The sequence below is a fragment of the Platalea leucorodia genome (assembly GCF_965183815.1).
Source record: "Platalea leucorodia genome assembly, chromosome: 17".
Taxonomy (NCBI): domain Eukaryota; kingdom Metazoa; phylum Chordata; class Aves; order Pelecaniformes; family Threskiornithidae; genus Platalea; species Platalea leucorodia.
This window is the reverse complement of record NC_138839.1, coordinates 5,087,316-5,108,671: the sequence shown is the minus strand read 5'-3', so window position 1 is coordinate 5,108,671 and position 21,356 is coordinate 5,087,316. Positions and strand designations below refer to the sequence as shown.

The following is a 21,356-nucleotide window of genomic DNA, read 5'->3' as shown; positions in this document are numbered from 1 at the left end:
GTATCAGCAACTCTCTTGGGCTATGCAGGCTGGAGAAGGCGGGGGGCGAAAGTAACACACGCCTGACAATGCCTCTTGTTGCGGTTATCTACTTGCCAGATGCCCGGCTCACCAGTCAGATGCCCAACAGGTTCACAAGCAGACACACGGCACGGCACCCCAGTGAACCCCTAGGCAGGTTTCCTGCCTGCTTCTCTGGTGACCACCCAGCGGCTCATCCGCCAGGTTCCTTTGGGACGCTTTGGGGAGCCAAAATGCTCACTCAACTCTAAACAAAAGTTTGCAAAGAAAAGGAGCCTTTAAAGACATTTCCTCCCCACGTCCAAAAGCCCCCAACAAAAATATACCTTGCTACTACACACGTGATTTCTTCCATGGCAAAAGCAAAAAAAATTCACAAGCCCTTTGACGCTAAAAATATATCCTTCCTCCTCCTCAGACTTCTCCTTTTACAGAAGCATTTCTCTTTCTGTGCCATTTCCCAGCCTGTCACACTTGTCTCTTTTACTAGCTTCCACCCTGGAGCCAGATGAATGCCCTCTCAAAACACAGAGCTCTCGATGATGCCATATGGGCTTTTAATGTCATGCCATTACAACTCGAGCCACAGCACCCACTTACAGACCATTCAGTGCTAACAGGTCATGCCCTGACTATTTCTCCATGCATATTATTTATTTACCATTCTTCTCTTCCTTCAATGCTTTATTGATTGCTGCTGCTGACTCCCGGGCACTCTGCTCGCGTACGCTCCCTGTGCTGGGAGGTCATATGCAGCAGTGGGGGAACGGAGGCTCACACTCTACTTTCTGTTCCTGAAACACCAGACAGTCTTTTCCCTGTGGTCACATAAATATCCATGTAGCAAACCTTAAGACTGGAGTAGCTCCCTCAGATTAGCAAATGACAAAAACCAAACCAACCAACCCCTCAAAACCCACACCTGATCTTTTTTTCACGGCCGAATCAGAACCAGCAAAAGCCCACAAAGGTTCAGAATGTATTTTGCCAAGAGGAGAGATGCACAAGTACGCGCATCTGATCTCATTTACCAGAATGGCTGAGCTCTGGTCGCCCATGGCTCCTGTCTTTACTGAACCTTTGCCTTCCCTTATCTCTGATAACAGACACCACCAGCATGCTTGGTGATAACAGATTACTTAGCACTGGGAATTACTCAATCCAGAGCATCACAGCATTTTTCCCTACTCGTTTTCCTGAACCTCTTTTGTAAGGTCCAGCCGACCAAAGGAGGGAAGGCAGATGAAAGTCTACTCAATTTACAAGTGACAAAAAATAGCACGTGAAATCCTGCTATATTGCAAAAAAGTAAAGACGAGGACACCTGACAAACTTGCACAGGAAAGAGATCTCCCAGAGCAAAGCCTTCCCCTTCAGGCACTTCAGAGAGAGCAAACTGGCCAGCCGTGGGACTATCAAACCTTGATTAATTTTTTATCATATTCTTGATGGTCAGTGTTTCCAGCTCATTGACAGATGGTTGCGCCTGCTGCCTCGGCTGTACTTTGGAGACCTTGTAGCTACCAGCTGGCATGGGTAAACACATGTCCTGGTAGTTCTGCCCACATGTGAATAGCAAAGGCTGAACGAGCCCAGTAAACAGTGTTCCCATCATCTGGGTCCAGGGGACAGTGGTCTTCCTCCAGGCTGGCAGCATCAAGACAAGACACTGAATGTGACCTGGTCAGCAGTACTCCCCACTTACTCCCTTGGGATCAGTCTTATAGCAGAAAATTAAAACCGGTCACACTGCTTCTCTTATGTCGCAAAAAATAGAGGAAGAGGCCATTTAAAAAAAAAAAAAAAAAAAAAAAGCAGCATAACTGATTCTGAAAACGTTTTTCTCTGCTCTGAATGAGGAGTCAGCAGCTCTGATTGCATGTGTGCAAATTCCCCCAAAGTTTCCCTGAAACTTTCCATTACAGAGAGGCAACTGAGCTCTAGTAAAGACAGCCATTAAGTTTATCCTGATACTTGTTTATTTACTTGAATTAAGATATCTGTTAGATCTTATCACGGGTGACTGAATCACCCTCTACTACATATGTGTAGTTGACTCTCCCTGAAGGAAAGGAGCACATCTTCTACGGATTGCAAGTGCTCAGAAGTCATCTGGCTGCAACGGGGCTTCTCCCTGCACTGCTTTCCTCCCCTTTTTAGCTGGTTGACTTAAGTGAGGAACAACGTTCTGGTGGAAGGACTGGGAACTGCCAAATGACAGCCTGTTTCCTTTAATGTAGAAGACAGTTGTAGCTTTTCTGCTATCTGCGTGCATCACACAGATTTAAAAAAAAAAAAAAATCTGCTTAGGTAATATAGAAAAAGATCTCTGCAAGAGACTGCATAGAGTCAGGTCAGAGACCAGTCAGGCGCAGTTCTCCAGGAGGAGAGAGCATCTGCTAAATTCTAGACAGAGGTGCCTGGAACACTTGTTGTAGGAACAAATCCAGGAGGATAACAACCCTAGGAATGAATCGGGAAGACGTGAAGAGGCATCACCGTGAAACCACCAGTGACAAAGTTACATTCAGCACACAGTAGAGACTCACTGTTAAATCTTACTAACTACATCCTTGTATCACAGTAGGCAGCTCTGCCCGCAAATCAGAGACCACAACATTACAGTGCAAAAATCATTCATATGCTTGCTGGTGGCTCTGGAGGGAACTGTAAAAAGGAGGAGAAAATTGAATCCTCATGGAAGCCTGCCCCTGTCATTTGGGAACCTGGACTAACCAGCATTCTGGCCAGTTCCTTTGCAGCCCTGGTACCAATTCATACACGGAAAAGCCAGGCAATCCTTCTCCACAAACATTTGCACAAGCTGTTCTTGCCTCCTCTTATGTCACTGGTCATATCTGGTACAACTGGTAACATCTGTTGAAAAGCCATGAAAATGGCCTTTAATCTGCAGAAGCCTTTGGTGGAAGCCAAGAGTGGGCAACGTAAATGAGGAGATGTCCTCTCCCTCCTTACCCTGCTCTAATGTGCATGCAAAGCTCATACATTAATTTTTCATCTCTCTCCCCAGCCATTGATAAAAGGGGCGCCTTACCCAATTCCCCTTCCTTTATCTCCAGTGAAGTCCTATCTTCCCATGCTTTGGCAGCTGTTTTTCTCCTCCTCCCTGCCCATTTGCCTGCTGCTGTCTTGCTAATTATTTTTACAAGGCTCAATAATTGATGCAATCTTTCCCATTTTTCATCTCCTTCCTACAGCACTGTCTGGCAAGCAAGGAACTCCACAAGCAGCTGTGCTCAGTTGGCTGCCCATCCGCCTCCTGCGGAGAGGAACCATTGCCAGAACAAGACTTTGCAACCTAATCCTCTATTTACCTTTCTCTGGACTCTGCAACTGTTATCCAGAGAAGCAGCTTTTGAAGTCACTTAACAACACATTAGTGAACCAAGGGTCTGATGTCACCAATAAAAACAGCATCTTGGAAATACCCATTTGTGTGATGCCTTGAACCAAAGTTAGCTGCAGCCATCTAGCTCCATTCCTCAAAAAGTTTTGCTTCTAGAGAATTTATCTTTTGACTCACTGGCAGACGAGGCAGCAACACAGTCATTTCTGATTAAAAATAATCTCCCATTATGCAACGACCATACTGAGTAGAGCACAGGACTCCTCTCTCTAAAGCGCAGAGCATTCAACAAGAACACACATCAGATACTAAAGTTAACATGGCAGAGCAGCTCCCTCAACCCTACAAGTTATTCATCTACTGAAGATGAATTACGGATTTAACTGGAGTGAGCAGAGACTCACTCATCTTAAGTCTGTGGGAGGCTGGAAAAAATGTTTTCAAACACTGTTAACAAGTCCTGTTTGGGAGAGGACTCTGCTGTAGGTTTGACTCAAGCAGGACACCTCATGGTGCAGCTCCCTCATCCCGACGATATCCTTGAAATAGCTTTCTTCACATTTTGCCTTTTACTGATGATCAAACACACCATTTTGCCCTCTCAAAAGAGAGGGGAGAAAACACAGCAGTAAATACAGGAATTACACTGACAGCAGAGTTCCTAATGCAACTTGTTTTCTACGAATGCTGTCAGCCATCTGAAAAACAGAAGTCACAACTGTCAAGAATTTTCAGTTCTTTGCAAACTGTTAGCAATTGCTGTCTGGCTCACAGTTCAGGGATTGCTTCTCTGAGCAGTTCACTATCGTCCAGCCTTTGTACACACCACCAGCTGCCCAAGGTCATGGAAAGGTACGGCAACTCATAACTGTTGCACTTCCGATTAGATGCCTGCTCATTTCACACACTAAACAAATCTGGACTGCATGGGTTTTTTGAAGCATAAAATCCCAAATTCTGCAGGAATCAGCACTGCTCGTTTGTTTTTCAGTATTATTCTGACACTGACTACATCCGACTGATTATCGCAAGATGCCTAAGCATACAGCAAATTCTAGTTTCGTCCATTCAAGAGTAGCTGAGGAAGACAATTGCCAAAGAGGAAAATTAATGGACAGTTCTGCTGCAATCACGCAGCAGTGAGCAACGCTTTTCTGAGGAGCACGTGCCTGCCACAGCACCACCTCCTCAGAGAGCCACTTCTGTGGTACGCGATGACGGGATCGCACCCAGAGAAATACATAACCATGTAGTGCCTTTTCCAGAGCCTGCACCCAGGCCTTTTGCAAGTGCCGCCAGAGGCTTCTTCCAGCCTACTAACCTCCACCCCCTGTCCTCCTTGCTGCTTGCAGCTTGTTGTTTCAAAGAGCAGTGGTGTGAAAAAACAGGAAGCCATGCAGAGAAGAGAGAGAATACAGATTGAGGCACGAAACTGCAGCAGCAACAGCTCCCCCAACACGCACCCACCCCCTCTTCCCTTCCCACCCCCTTACCACAGGCCACGTTCTCGATGAGAAACGCTGTACTCGCTCTTGACGGGAAACTGGTTACGGAGTTGCACGGCCAGAGAGCCACTGAGGGAGGGGAAATAGAGCAGCATGAAGGGAAACACATCTCACTAGACTCTGTGGTCTTGGGGGTGGCAGCGGGGGGGAGAGGTGGGAGTGCAGTTGATATTAAGAGAGGCAGGCTAAACCCACAGCTATCAGAGGTTCCTGGAGTGCCTGCTACACTTCACTATCAACGCGAGGCCTAGCACACGCTGTCTGCTCCTGTGTGGCGGAAAAGGCAAAGAGCTCCCGTTACTGCACTCTCTTCTTTAGGAGGCTGTGCTGATGGGGATGGCCGGGTGCGACCTCTGACGACGCAGCCGCCCGGCGTCTTGCAGCCAGGTTCTGGAAATGCTGCAGGAGCAAGGCGGGCAGAGGGCCTGTTCCAGATCTACGTGGGGCTCCGCAGCCTCCCTGCCACGCTCGGAGAGATGCCAAACTGACTGCAACCAGCAACTGCCCTCCAATACAGAGAATAACAACCAAGGGACTTTGGGGAGGGGAGAACAGACTGGAGAGGGTGCAGCACACCCAGAGCACCTGGGGGAATGGGAGCTGCAGCTTACCCCCCTCCAGACCATGCACAAAGCATCATTTCCCATACATCCCCCTCTCAGAGCTCCCTTGTTGCTCTCACTCTCACTAGGAATTGGGATCACTCCTCGCCTCCCCTTCTCCTGTGTTACTTATCCCGTGCCAAGGCAGCTGGCCTTTCCACCACCACTTTGAGCAGACTAGGTTCAAGAAGTTCAACAAATTTTGCTGCGATTCTTGTAGGCCAAAGAGGGATTTTTCAAGGGAGACGCAGGACTGAGTTGTTGCCCATTTGCCCTTTTGCAGCCTCGGCAGTAGGCCACTCACCGCTATTAGCTTGCTTTTTAAAGCACTGCTCTCTCTCTAGTTTGGATAGGGTATTCCTCGTCCCTCATGCATAGGAAAAGTCCTAGAGCTAGACTAGCTTTGGGAGGTAACACAAGACTAATTCTTGCTCTGAAGGTCCCAGGGCCAAGGAGTAAAAGGAACAGGTCAAACCAGACACTACTCCACAGGCAGCTCTGTATCCATTTTACGCTCTAAACTTCAAGGAAAAGGATGTAACCCCCTTATCCCCAAAGTTCAGATGTGCAGCTTCAAACACCTGCTGAGGACCATTCTACAGACTATTTGAGCTTTATCTACGACCTGCTGCATCTGAACAGCTCTTAGCACCATTTTTACACATGTATATAACCTGTTTAAGGAATAAGGATTCTGAGTCGCATCTATCTATTGAAGAGGGCCAGTGGATCAGCTTGTTTACAGCTCTCAGCATTCACAGCTCTCCCAAGTCACCCTCTGTTGGCAACTTCTGACAGAAAGGTTTTATTTTGCAGGAGTTTTCATTGCTCACACCCTTATCTTTTCAGTCTTCTACATAAGGCTGAGAGATTAAAAGGGTGAAGACGAGGAAACAACAGTTAGGGGCGAAAACACTAGTAAGGGACAGAAAGGCCAAGCAAACCCCTGACAAACAAGCAAACACCCTGGCTTCCATTTCATATAAAGTATTTCCAACTTTATCTCTGCATGTAACCACGTCTATTTTTACATCAACCAACTAACTGGATAAAACAAAAGGAAAAGAAGCAATGTCACAGGAATCCTGGTGATGTTGAAAGCAAGGGAAAAAGACAAACACAAAGCCCAGCTTGGCTAGGACTTCTGGAGACCAGTGCCCAAAATTTTAAGGGAATGCAGGTGGGATAAGGGCACACAACCTGAGCCATAGCAGGTAACAGTTCACAATATGAAGCCACAAAATGACCTAGCACATCCCATAGTGAGCGACAGCTCAGGATCAGTTATAGGCCTCAACATGTGAAGATATCAGCAGGCATCTCCCTACACTGTACTCAGCTTGGATTTTGCCAATCAAAATTCTTTTACATCTGTACTAATTCAGCACTGTGCACAGGCGACCTGTCCTTCTTTTCTACTGTTAACAACACATAAAACCTTTTTTTTAATTGCTAAAACCAAAAGCAGAAGGAGTAAAGACAGACGTGAGGCAACACAATGGAAAAGAATTAAACAGTCTGATATCTGCTGGTGGGAAAGGGGAACGCAATATTTCCTTAGTCATTTTCAAAGCCTCTGTATTGCTGTGGTGTGGTTTATTTATAAAACCTATAAGAATGTTGAATGAAGGCTATGACTTGAAGCAAAATAAACAGAGGTCACAAATGCAGTCACAAACCCAAAAGAAAGAGGCTTACCGATAAGACCCTCTGCTGTCAGAGGGATGCAAAACACAGGAGAGGCCCCAGTACTTCTGAGCAGCTAAAAAAGCCATGCAAACCATGAACAATCCCCCTGGTTTAAATGCAGCCAACGCTGCAGTTTTCTGTTCCATCCACAGAAGTAAGGCGGGGAGTGGGGGTGAGAGTGCCTGAATGAGGCTGAGGGGGATTCCCAGCACCTCCCTTTGCTGGCAGAGCTAGCCAGCTCGTCCTCCTAGGCTCTTAGGTTTTTTGTTTTGTCTTTTTGAATAACTGATGAAGAGAGATGCTCCTACAAGCAGTGAATCGGAGCAGGGCCTTCATCTAAATGCTCTGAATCATTCTTTGGAAGAGACCATCTCTGCTGACAACTGAAGGAGCCTCTGGAGAATGCAGACAGCTAGAAGAGACGATTAACTCTTCTGTGGCATTCACATCAAGACAACCATGCAAGAGACCTAACTATTTGCTATTGGCACTGTAGCTCCTTATCCAAACCTGCTCAAAAAAAGGACAAAGCAGGTCCAATAAGGAGCACGAGAGGAGGAAGAACAAGGCCCCTTAGAATATGATCTGCAATCCAGATACTTGGGCCACAGATAGTTCAGCCATGTGCATCCCTACTATTCTTACGAGGAATACAATAAACTCCACCTACACCCGATTGGACCTGCCCATAGGCCCCATCACCTTAAGAAAAAATAATCAAGCCCAGCGTGATGGGGGATGCTGCTGGGAGGGGGCGAGCAGGAGAAACCACTGCAGGTGAAAATGGCAGTTGAACTCCTATTCCCATCTCCACTCGCAGACTTTTAGAATCTCCCTTGGACGTTGCTCCAACGTGTATTTATTGTTTCGTTTTCCAGGGGGGATGGAGATGCAGAGGTCTTTCACTAAAGAGCCATTTCAGCCTCATTGACAACGATCCCTAACGCTGGAATGCTGGCACACCCGCACCACCTAGTGGCAATCACAAATGGAAAAGCTGTGGAACCAATGAAGTGCTGGCAAATATTAATCGCTTGTACCAATTTAAACAGGCTGCTAAAAGTAATGAAGGACCAACGTGACACATGAACCCCCTGGAAAGAGAAGACAAAGCTCTTTACTCTTCTGTGTGTCCTCAAAATCTTGATACGCCTGTATACTTTTTAAGAGAGATAAAAATCAAGAGCTGAACCAACGTAAAATTCCTGCCTCTATAATCACCTTGTATAATTTGACAACATTATTAGTATTTCTTGATGCACAGAACTCCTGTGCCCATTTATTCACAATGTTCATCTTAAAATAGAATTTAACTGGAAACTTGAGACTACTTTCTTACGCTTTGCCTGATGTATTGTATTCTGTTTCACAGTCCCTACTGCCTGCTAGACATTCAGCATTTCATGCATCACATACAACATTTTATCCATTGCACAAAGGCACTAGCACACTACTGAATCCAATTTTGCCTGCCTTACACTCCACAGCACAGCTACTGTGCAACCAGAGCCTCACAGATACAATGAAGCTTATACTAGTTCCACCCTGATGAAAGGGATAGTTTAATTAACATCATTTGTTTCTCTGTAAAGGTTGTGGGAGCAACTAGTACATATATGTAGCCACATATATTCACACAAGTAGTATGGAAATGTATACACCAGGCACTGGACAGGGGTAGTCTTTTCTTTACTGTAGCACTGCCACTACCCCTTCATACCTTTGCCACTTAATCCTAAGAAATCTGTCTTTTCAACGAGAAGTGGTGCTCAAAGATCAGGAAAGAATATTTATCTTAGGACTTGGAAGTCCAGTTTCTAATATACAGCATTATCTTTCAGGATTTAGCCCCATCCATATCTATTTCCTGTTCTTCAGAAACCTAACACACAAACAGAGCTCTTGCTATGTATTTGTAATTATATAAAGCTTGAAATGCCATTTCCAGTGTCTTACTGCAGTTGTTGAATAAAAGACCACATGTACTGACCACAATTTGCTTTTCTAGACACTAAATATTTTTTGGATAGAAATGCCAGGGGCCTGAATGCTGTAGCTGTGAAGACCATTACACAGAAGTCTGCTGCTAACCTCCAGTTATAATCAAATACATCCAGAAGTGTTAAAAACTAGAACTGCTTCAGGAAATCCCAAAGACGTAAAAAAAAACCAAACTAAAAAACCAAAAAACCAAACAACAAACAAAAAAAACCCCACTCCCCAATACTGAGAACATCCCCCTCCCCCAACCCCTTTAAAAGTCAAAGTTAATTGGGAAGATCATTCATTTACTCAGAGAATCACACACAAAGATGAAGGATAAGACAGTCTTTGAAGGATTTCAAACATGCAAAAGAACTTCCAGCTACTAAATTAGCAAAGACAGGGGATTAATAATACATTAGGTGCTCCCAAATTACAGTGGAACTGTAGAAGTCCAAATTGAAACACTTTTAAATGCTTCATATTCAAAAATCTTGAGGGTATCATGTGTCCAGGACCCAAATTCACTAGTTAGTTTTGCACACCTTGGACCAGATGTAGCTAATTTCCACTGCGCTCATCATCTCTTGTGTGAGAATGGATGCCTCGGGCACAAGAGTCACAGATTCATCTGAAAGTTAAAACAGGAAATAACAACAACCAAGAAAAGCCACAAAACACCACAATAAAGTCCACTTTTGAGTATGACATTCTTGCTACATGCAGGATTACATGAGCTGGACAACGCGTGCAGTAAAGCGCTTGCTTAGTTGTACGTTGCTGTAAATGGCTGTAAATATAAACCATCTTTTTGTTCTGCCTATCTCAGCGAGGCCCTGGCCCAGGAGCGAAGCCTGTAGCTCCTACCACAACACACACTAAGTAAAAATTGGCAACAAATGCCTCCTGGACCCACGCAAAGCCAACGCTGCCGAGTGTCTTATGAGCCATGGGCACACGGCCTCCCAGAAAACCACCTGGACTGTTTTCTTCGGCCTATAAAATTCACTTTATCCACTCCTTCTAATCTCATTTTCAAGGGGAATGAGGGGGGAAGGAGTGATCTTTACTTAAAGGCTCATAAAAGCAGTCTTATCTATGCGTTTGGTGAGAGTACGCACCAGACGGCACCCACAACGGGGAAGGCAGAGAGCTCCCCTCACGCGCCCCAGCGTGAGGGCGCCGAGCCATCGGCCGCGAGGGAAATAAGAACCCGCCATCGCTTACCATCCCTCCCCTGCTGGGGCCACGGGCAGCTTTGCTCCAAAAGCGATCCCCGGGTCAGGCCTGGTTTCCACGCGGAGGTACGCACCTCGCAGAACCTGAGAGCTCGCAGGGATCCGCGGGCTCGGGCAAGCGTGGCTCCCCGGGGCAGGGAGAGCCTCTCCACCCCAGCTCCCCGAGAGCGGCAGCGCCTGCAGGGAAGCTTCTGGCTCTCGTTAGCAGAAACAAGCAGCAGCTGCAGGCGCTCCCAGGTGCGTGGGCAGGCTGAGGGGAGGGCGCTGCACCCCCCGGCTGGCCCTGCACCTCTGGGTAACACGAGGTTACCCGAGGAAAATTATTAACTGGCCCTTCAGAAACTGGAGCAGCTGTTGCCCCTCTCCAAGAGAGGGTATTCCACACAAAAAAACCCAGAGAAACCTTCTCAAAAAGCCCCAGCTTTGCAGCCTGTGCTGGGCAGAAATTGCAGCCTGTACTGCATTCGCACAGGAGGGCACAATTAGCACAATTAAGATGACCCAGGCTGGGACCGAGACCCCCTGCTGAGAGCCTGCAGCACACAGGTGACAGAAAACCAGTAAGAAGCACCAAGAGCAGCATACAGAAATCCTTATGCATATAACCAACCTCCTGCACCACTTGTCGCCTCCCCAAAGGAATTGGGATGGATTTGAGCACAACTCTTGGCAAAAACAAGGGAAGCTGAGACTAGGACGGAGAAGTCTGGGTGTTTGGGTTCAACAGCCTGGGGAAGGGGGAGGGAAGGCATTTCCCTAAGCGTATGATTGTTTATGGGCTTTTTTCCCAGTACCTACATCAGTGACCAGAAGTTATACTAACTAGCAATAAATTCAATTATCTAAAAATTCCCTGGGTCAGGACTGTTTTGCCTGCAACAGGGCCACCTGGCACTCAGGGCTATAGCCCACCACAGGGTTTCTAAGGAGACCCCATGCACTGGACCTTTACCTGGGAAAGAGAAAATCAGAAAATCCCATTCTTTGTGGGGATGGGGCGTGATGGCCAGTGAGTGAGGGCGCCTGTCCCAGTGGCACCTCCGCGAAGGCTGTAGAGAAAACCCTGAGCAAGTCTCCTCCAAGACTTGATTTCCTTCTGCTTCCAGCTCTGGAGATCCACGTATGAAAGCGCACACACACACAAAAAAGCAGACACTTTCGCTCTTCACAAGTTATCTACACAACAGAGAGGAGAGAAGATACTATAAGGGTCCAGGTCCATCTTACGAAGACTGGCTACACCATACTCTGAAAGCACGGCGGCACAATTAGTTTACACACAAGCAATTAGTTTATGCCAAAGGCATCATGAGTCCACACATGAGCTAAAAGCTCAGGCATAAGCACACAACCAGTTCATGCATGAGGGCAAGGTTAGTTTATGCATGAGCGAACAATTATTCAGTACCTGGGCAAACAATTAGTTAATGCATGAGTGCACAATAAATTTCACGTGTGACTGGGGGCATTTTCACTCTTTACGCATTACCTACAATGGAACAGGAAGAAGAAATATCAAAAGAAGAAATACTGGGTCTGTTTGTACTAACACCAGCTATAGCATGCCCTGAAGGCAATTCTGTTTGAACCAAAACGATTACCCAAGAAAACAGATCGATTTGTTCTTTGTATGCACACCTCCATTCATTATTTTAGAATCAAATGGGAGTCCTTTAGAAGAAAACAGTTATTACTCTTTCAAGCTCCAAAGAATAAGGTCTGTTTTACGGAAAAGACAGTTATCAGCTGAAACATCATCAGATTCAATAACCCGCGTATGGTGCTCAGCTGATAAAACAACCTGTGAGAATCACACACAAAGAAAGTCACACTTTCCAAAACTCTTCCTATTGTCATAGTTTTGCACACAGGGGAATTAATGGGAGTGCAGAGGTCAAACTTAATACCCCAAATTCAGCAGCTGCAGTTTCACATACGTGTATTGTTCACATATGCTCTAAACCACAGCAGGGACTTAAAAACTTTGCCAAAACAGAACAGAACCATGTATTGTTTAAAACAAAAACCTTAGAAAAAATTGTTTCAATTACATTCAGACTTTCCACCAGCTTCAAAATGCAACAATTCTTATGTACTTGCATTCCACTTTGGGCACTGAACTGATTTTATAACCAAAGTTCAAATACAGTTTTTAAAAGTATAGCAAGCAGTTTGGTGTTCAAGATTTTGGGGAGCTACATGAAAAATGAGACCGAAAGGAAACAAAAAGCAACCTGAAAAATCATAAAACTGCAGTATCTTTAATACGTTGGCATCCTGTAAGAACCATAAAGTTGTTGCCCCAGCTAAATCTAACAGTATTTCCAGCATTGTTTGTATCATATTGCTAGCATTTAAAGATGACATTCAGAATCACTTCGTAGGAAAGAATAAAATAACTATAAAACTAGATTGAAGTTGCACCTTCTTCCAAGGATCATCAAGAAAGCATCGAAATCGTTTAAGTACTTTCTGAAGCCACAACTTTTAGGAAGTACTGTTTATTAATCAAGTCAGAAAATACAACGTACAACAAGTGCTGCTCCTCACGTAACAGTATTTGAACTCTTCTCTCCCTTAACCTTAAAACACAGTTCTTATTAGAAGCATATTTTGTCTCCGAACCCTTATTTTGAGCGAAAAGCAGAGAGACTACTCCCTCTGAAATTAAAAGGGGAAAAGACCCTTACACAGTAATTATAGCATCGTTTATAAGAAACACGTCAACAATGAACATATATAAACATATATAACAAGCAACAATATAAAATAACCCTTTACTGTATGAAAAATCCCATATAGATCCACTTCTAATACAAAACCACAAGATTCCCAGTATTACTCCAACAATCTTTGGGTTTTATGTTTTGTTCTTGTTTTTTTTTTCCCCCCAAAACAAAAAATAAAAAACCCAACATATATTGCTTTTGCATTAGCCTTGAAAGAAAAGCTCCAAAATGAGTTTAAGGACACTTGGAAAAAAAAAAAAATTTGCCTGCATGAACCAAGTTTCGCTTTTGCAAGGACTAGCATCTACAGGACTCTTCGTGTACTTTCAGATTCGAGAAGAGACAAGCTCGCTCAAGTTCTGCAGCTCCCTTTCGGGCTTGCCTGAAAGTTCAAACAACAAAATCATAGCCCCCCATCCCCAAATCCAAACGATAAAGCACTACAGAAGCACAATTCACACTCCTCACAGCGCAGAGGAGAGAAACGAGGTGGCACGTCTTAGTCACTGCAACGGGAGCTTTTCAGACCCATCCTCCTTCAGGCATTTCCAATAGCTGAGCGTTTTTAAAGCCGCTTTCTCATAAATTCAGTCGAGATGCAAGAAGCACCCCGCAACGGCAACCCGACCCAAGCTCTGCCGAGCAGAAGCAGCGCTTGTGGCGTCGGGGACTTCATTTGAAGGCGGGGGGCAGCTTTGCCCCCAGCTCGCCGGGCACCCCCAGATCCAGCTCGGCCGGGCGCAGAGCCGCCCCGGCCCCGGCGGGCAGCGGCCAGGCGGGCAGCCCCTGCGGCGGCCCCAGGAAGGCGGGCGGGCCCCAGCCGGGCAGCTCGGGGCAGCGGCAGCGCAGCGGCAGCGCCAGAGCCGCGCAGGGGCCGTGCGGGCAAGCGGCGGGGCCGCCGGGGAGCGGCGGGGGCGGCGGCGGAGGCAGCGGCAGCGGCCAGGGGGCGGCGGCGGGGGGCGGCGGGCGGCGCGGCCGGCGGCGGCGGCGGTAGTCGCCCCCCGGGAACATGTCCTGGAAGGCCGGGTCCAGCGCCCAGTCGCCGCCGCGGCGGGAGGGGGCAGCGGCGGGGCCGGGGCGGCGGGGCAGGCGGCGGAAGCAGGGGTTGAGGCTGAGGTTGTGTCGGACGCTGTTCTGCCAGCCCTTGGGGCCGCCGCGGTAGTAGGGGAAGCGGCCCGCGATGTAGGCGTAGATGCCGCTGAGGGGCAGGCGCTGCTCGGGGCTGGCCCGGATGGCCATGGCGATCAGCGCCACGTAGGAGTAGGGCGGCTTCTGCAGCGGCTCCGCCGGCCCCGGGCTCCCCGCCGCCGCCCGCGCCTGCCCGGGCTCCGCTTCCCCCATGGCCCCGCGCTGCCGGCCCCGCCGCTGCCCCTCTAAACCCTCTCCCCGCCTCCCCCCCCGCTGGGCCCGGGTGTTTGGGGTCGCGGACGGGTCAGGACGGCGCTTGCGGCTCGCAAACCCAAATACCGAGGAGCGGGTCACCGGCGCCCGGCCCCAGCGGCGGCTGCGGGGGGGAACCGCGGCCCCGCCGGCTCCCGGCAGGACGGGGAGCTCGGGGCAAGGGCAGAAGGGCGGCGGCGGGGGCGGCCCCGGCGAAGTTCAGCGCTGAACTGTAGAGTACCTGCAGTAACACCCGGCGAATAGATCGAATCTTACCCGTGTCGGTGAGATCGGGGGCTGAGCGATGCGAATGCAGCGGGCGCTCGGGCAGCAGCCGGCAGCATCCCGGCCCCCGCCGGTACCCGGCGTCAGGGCCGCACGGGCAGCGGGGCTGAGCGCATCCTTGCAGGTACCGGGGGGAGCGGCAGCGGAGCAGGGCTCTGTGCTGCTGCAATCGCGATTCTACCGGTGTCGCATTCGTGCAAGCACCACAGTTCACCAAATGCTTCAAAATACACCCGCATGTAAGGAATTATTAGTGGGATGATGGATAGCTACCTTTGCCGGTAAATGAATTAGAACACACATCCTCCTTTGAAAAGTGTTTCTTTGATCACCCTTAATTAATTAAAAAAACCCCAACCAACCAATGATCCTTAATTAAAAAACATCATGACTCACTAGTCTGGAAGAAATCAGTTCCTCTTTTCCAAAAGTTGTACAGAGCTGAGAAACAGAAGGAAAATATGGATGACTATCAGGCTGTTGTTCTCAGCTTACAAAAGCTACCAACAGTAGCTCTGTGGTGGTGGGTCAAACAATGCTGTCACCTCTCATATTTTAAAAATACTGTACAGGTCTTTGAACAGAAAACCTTCACTGGGCTAGATGCAAATATTTAAATTATTAAGAATGAAGCATCCCTACTGGTTATAACAAATCCGCCAACAGCAGAAGGAAGCTCTTTGATGGAGCACAGGAAGACTCAAACCGTATGATCACAGTTTAGATCTTTTTCTGCTAGCTCTGTGTAGTGGAAAAGAAAGTAAACAGAACACCACCGTTGAAAATAAAAACAGATTGCAGAACCAAACAGCTCTCTACCACTGAAGGAAGAGGGGGGAGAAAGGAAGAGTGTCTGAGAAGTGCATCCCCTCCTGCAGAGCAATACACAGAACTTCTCCAGGTATTTAAAGACAAGACAGAATACATTGCCAGGCCTTAAAACAAATTAGCAGCACATTTTAGCAAAGACATGAGTCAAACCATAAAAGTGTAAATGGAGGAAAACTGCAGCCTTTGAAGCCTGTGCTTAGAAAGCCTATGTCTAAAAGCTTATGCCACCTGTCTCTTAATTTACATTACAAAATAAAAACATAAATTAAAGACTATAAAATAACACATAAAAGCAAAATCTTTGAAAATACACTCAGCCCCCACCTCACAGAGGAAAAAAAGCCCTTAAGTGGCAAATGAACACAAATCCTAAGGCGTGCATATAACTGGACCACTCTGACTGTGCGTATCTTGGGACGAATTCTGGGGCTTTGCTGAGCGTCCCTTACATGTGTCCTTACCCACCTACGTAATCCTCTGGGCTTTCCTGCCGACATATGCACCTTTGGAAGATGACTGGATCAGGAGCAAAGCACCTGCACTCAGTACCTCCCTTGCACCCCTCCTCCCCGCCTACCAAAGTACTGAAAATCCAGACAAAATGAAAAAGTGCCGGTGTTACTGTGCGACCCTACAGTCATCAGCGGAGGTCAGAGCTCTCTGGAAACAGGTCCGTAAATGACAGTCCCTATCCCGCAGGAGTTCAAGACAGCAAGGTCCCTATGGGGGTGCAGCTGCATCTGGGCAGAAGTTCAGAACATCAGTTAATGGCAGGAGATTACTTCCCTTTTAACTGATGGAAAGCCTTCAGAGCATAGCAGTGTACTTCCCCTTCCACTTCCATCTCCAAATCATGGTCGTGAGCTTCTCCTTGCTTTGGGGAAGCTCACAAAGCTTTGGGCTTTCGCTTAGTTCTTGCTAGCTTTTAGAGAGCGAAGGGATCAAAGTTAATTTGACCAGACACACAGGCAAGCACAAATACTGTCTTCCCTTTCCCCCCAAAATACTCAGCTCCCCAAGAAACAAATCACACTAAGGTGAAAACTTATCTGTTTTTATTTTTTAAAGAAAAATATTCCTCTTTAAACACAAAGCATAAACTAAAAACCTCTGAGGAACGGCTTCTCCTCCCTTGGAGCGCATTTAACTAAACTGTACAGTGTTAGAGCTCCCCGAACAAGTATACGCACATGACATACAATATTTCTTTCACAGGAAATAAGGTTTAGGACTCAAAATTGTCCTCCTCACCCTCTCTAGATACCCACTCCATCCAAAAGTACTCTGTCCCTTACTCGCACCACAGGACACAGTGATGATCATTTCTGGATGCAACGTATATTTAAAAAAAAAATTACGAAAAAGGTATTGGCCAAATTGGCCCTTTCTAGCCTTCTAACCAATGTCTGGTAGAGAGGTTAAGACCATGGTTATTTCCAGGAATGGTGCTTGGAAGAAAAGATATAGCAGCATCCACAGGCAACACAAGCCCTTGATTCCAGCTGCCCTGTTTTAAGGAACCCAGTCAGTTCAGCAGTGTTTTACAGATCTTCCCATCACCCAAGAAGAGGGAGTGGGAATAAAACATTCACAGGCCAAATTTGTTGCTTGAGCGGACGGCCTAAAATTCAGTGAATTTGGCCTACACATGCCAGCAATGAGGTTTTTTCCACATTGCCACAGTGACCAATTTAATGTCTTAGATTTTATGTAAAAAGATATGACGACCTTCAGAAATCAGCAACTTGTTCTACCACTTCTTTGTATCCCATCAAATAGATATGTGCATAATATTTGTCACATCTGCCGAACTACCCAGACTGCGGAACTGGAACCAGACTCTAGAATCCATACTCTTCCTAATTCGTAACAGCAAAATCATCACAAGTCTCTGCCAGGTCTCAGAACGTGCCTAACAAGCCCATATCCGAAGAAAAAGTACCTGGGCATTTTCAAGGGAAGGCAGGTAATGGAAAAGGTCTGGAAATGGAGCTCATTTATATCCCATGTGATCATTAATCGTTGGTATTATTAAGTAATGCTCAAATCTTAGACCATTTTGTAAAGTTCTTTTCCATTCCATACACTCCAACAGTTTTTACAGTAGGAAAAATACTAGAAAAATAAAATCTCACCCCTGAACAACACTGTATGAAGATCAACATCATCAGTCACAAAGATTTTTACAGGGGACCCAGATAATCTTTTGTTTCCTCCAAACCAGCTTCATACAGAAAACAGCAGCAAGATAGACACAGTATCTAAGAGCTAGATTAAGGCCAACAATATAAAGACAAACATGGGCTCAGATCTTTTGAAATGAAGAAACCCTCCAAATGTTTTTATACATACGCATGCACACGCACACATGTACACATGTATACTTGTGTGTACTATTCAAGCGAAGGCTTCACAACCGTGAAAGCACCACTGGAGAGTGTTCTAGCACCAGAATGAAAAAGTTGGTTGTCTTCCCTCTTCAGCAATAAAATCCAAAGTCTTTATATTGCTTTGGACAAGGTCACCAAATACCCTTCCAAGAACAGTTTCAGTGAGCAGATTCAGAAGTGCAGTGACAGGTTAAAGTGTTCCTGTTCTGGAATACGGGCAAGAAGAGGTGTGTTGAGAGGCTGCAGCTCCTTGGTTGCTGGAAAGGAGGAGAAAATTTGTATTGCAATCTGGTAGAGACAGAGACCAACTTGGACTCCAGGTGAGCGCGATGGTAAAACTCAGCGCAGACTGGGAGATGAAAGTGGAAAGTTTGCATACGTGAAGTCACAGTGCACATCTGTTGGCATAATAAAGACAAGGAAACCCACAGTATTCTCCGGCAGGCTTGTCTCTGCATAGGAGGCCCCCGGGTATGCTGGAAGTCAGGACAAGGATCCATGAATGGGATGTCACACACTGCACCAGGACATCATCAAACTCAAACAGCAGCGGTCTAAATAGAAGCCTGTAAGTTGGTCTGCTAGCATCTTGCCTATACACATGCTTAAGTGAGCCTGCAGAAGTCTATAAAAGGGACAAAATTCTCTTAACAGCAAGGTTATGGGTCCCGTTTGGCTACGAGTAACAATTCATGCAAGTTACAGAAGAATTAATCATCAACCTGCAGCACATCTTTCTGCTGCGGGTCTCTATCCTGGACCTAGGCCTTTGTATAGGAGGTGCTGGCTGTGCAGCCCTTGACCAACACTCTGAGGAGGCCGAGAGAGAGATGCAGAGTCAGGAGGGACACCTCCACAGCCTCTCAGGGCAGCACGTGTGGGCAGAGGTCCGTCCTCTGCCTGCAAGATGCAAAGTAGGCAATGAGCAGGCCTCACTAACAAGGGAGGATGGGGAGGAGTGGCTGGAAGCGGGCTGCTAAAACAGCGCAGGAAGAAATGGAAGAGACAGAGCGACTTCATTTTTCAGTGCTTGAATCGCCAGCGGTAAAGCCCCATTTAATCTGTCATATAGCATGCCGATTAGAGTCTGGCTGTCACTCACATGATGTATTAAGTGAAGCTGTGGTAGGAACTCAATTAAAACATGCAAGGAAAAAAAATAAAGTGAAAGGAAGGGTGATCATCACTCTGAGGTGTGAATTTCAGGTTCAGAGCAGAGAATTATCAGCAGAGATACACTTGTTTCTGTGCACATGCAAGACTACAATAGAGGGAACAGCAGCAGAACTGAAAGGGAGAGAAAGACAGTGAGCATAACACTGTAATTCAAGATGCAAACACAGGACAATGGGTGAGGTTGAGGAAAGAGAAAAGAAGTTTGAGGTAAAGGAGCCCAAAGGAAGAGACAATAGAAAAACTCTTAACAGAGTCAGTCCTGCTTCAGGAAATACATAGCTAATGTCAGTTGGCTCTCTTTTCACCAAGTATCCTTGACACGTTGGTAAATCTTCTCTCTGCACTTGGGATTTAAGAATCAAAACATAAAGATCAAGACTTTCTTTTTTTCCTAAGATGTACTAAATGATTTTGAGCATTCGGCACAATACTCTAAATGGCCCCTGAATTCTAAGCAATGCTGAAGACTCACCCAAAAGCAGAAGCACCCAAATTATAAGCTGCTTTTGAAAATCGAGGGCTACTTCCTTTGGATTAGAAAAGAAGAATCTATCCAGAAGGCTGAATTGTCCAGAAGCAGGTTTGGCATTTCTCACTGAGAGCACCTGGGCATTTAACTAAGTAAGAAACATCTTAAACGGTTACTTAGCAAATCCCAATATCAGATTGAGGCGTCACGTTTCTGGACAAATGTATACAATCAGACAGCTCCTCACGTATCCTCTAATAGAACAGATTTGTGCGATTTACAGCAAGAACAAGCTATGCCACTCGCTGCTTCAGTGAAAACACCAGCACTCAGAGCTCTGAGCTGAAGCCCTTTGACTATGGTGCAAATCACACAGGGATCCTTTCTTATTACAGAATTAATTGTAACAGAATTAATGCCTCCTGGGTAAAGCAAAGCACAGGCTTCCTCTTTCTAATGCAAACCACAAAAGGATGTCTGTCTGGGATTTGTGCGTACCTACAGCAACAGTGCTGGCTGGAGGTGCGTACAGACACCAGTTTCTGAGAACCAGCATGACCAGAATGGCAACTGGTGAAAGCGGCCTCAGGGCACAGCCCAGGTGGAAGCACATGGACATATAAGATGCAAGAATACGACAGAGCAGTCAAGGTCACCCATGTGCTTAGGCAAGCTTAAGGCAACTAAAGAAAATTCACTGATAAGTTAGAGGAGAGTGCCAAAGGGAAGAGAGAAGAGGAACCACTGGGCAAAGAGGCTGGGAATGCCGTTACAGTAGCCAAAGCCCAGCACCAACTGCTTAGCCACCCCTCTTCTCCAGCTCATTTGTTCTGATTCTCCTCATTTTACCAGCACCATCAGCGTGAGGTTAATATGTCAGAAAGAAGAGCTAGGGATAGGTTCCTAAAAACGTAGCTTACACATTTTCAGGCTTGTGTCTCGGGTCAGTTCCTTTGAAAGAAAGCGCATGGGCCATTTGATTGACCTCTTGCTTTGAACTGGAGATTTCTGGGAATTCTGCCTGCCACCTCCAGGGACAATCCTGTGATATGTTCTACCTGGAAGCGATGGCAGCAGCTACCTGGGTTCCTTGTCATGACAGTTGAGCATACAGTAGTTTTTTAAAAAACAGCATGCACCAGTGGCACGGCCATTAGACATGAAGCCGTGGTTGAATTCTTCTTGTCTCCTCAGAAGCAGGTGGAACCAGAAAGAAAGGGAGTGGTGGCACAAATCAACGCAGGCTCCGGTAGACATAGGCTGATGTGAAGATAGCATTGAGAGTCAGACTCACGGCTAGGAGACCTCGGAGAGCGGAGTTACCAAAATGACCTTAGTAGAAGAGGACAACACAAAGAAAAAAAAGGAATAGTAGAAAGAGATATTAAAGAATTGATGAGATAAATAACAGTGAACATATGTTGTGCTCCTTCTCTCTCTCTTTGCCCAGCGTTTTCACCATAAGCAGAAATTGCTGAAGCACTCTTCCTGTCAGGAAAGATTCCACTGCTCTCTTTGGTTCTATTTTCATCTCACTGCTCTTCTCAACACCCGCATCCCCACCCCTTTCCTTCTGTCTCAGTTTAGCACTCCATCAGTATTCTTCAGACAGTCCAAAGAACAGGAATAGCCTTATTAAGGTCTTAGAATAGCAGGCAGAAGATCCATTTTGCTACTGCTTATTTATTTGA

At 46.5% G+C, this 21,356-nt stretch overlaps 2 protein-coding genes across 3 annotated transcripts in view; both read right to left on the bottom strand.

Annotated features, from left to right (window-relative positions):
• Window positions 1–13,806: 13,806 nt before the first annotated feature.
• Window positions 13,807–14,475, bottom strand: LOC309598375 (forkhead box protein E1-like; the record flags this gene model as incomplete). Its single annotated transcript, XM_082328873.1, has 1 exon — window positions 13,807–14,475. The coding sequence occupies one exon, from the start codon at window positions 14,473–14,475 to the stop codon at window positions 13,807–13,809; it is 669 nt and encodes a 222-aa protein (XP_082184999.1).
• Window positions 14,476–16,670: 2,195 nt separating this feature from the next.
• Window positions 16,671–21,356, bottom strand: part of TMEM201 (transmembrane protein 201) — a 29,337-nt gene continuing 24,651 nt past the window's right edge. Inside the window, exons 11-12 of one of the 2 annotated variants that reach the window (XR_014230068.1) lie at window positions 20,586–20,997; window positions 16,671–18,496 (exon numbers count right to left, since the gene is read on the bottom strand). Coding sequence is in view for 1 of the 2 variants with exons in the window: in XM_082329108.1 (XP_082185234.1) it covers window positions 20,900–20,997 (98 nt within the window). In the remaining variant the exon portion in view is untranslated. Of the gene's footprint in view, window positions 20,998–21,356 lie in introns of both variants that reach the window. The other variant, XM_082329108.1, reaches the window with a different exon arrangement.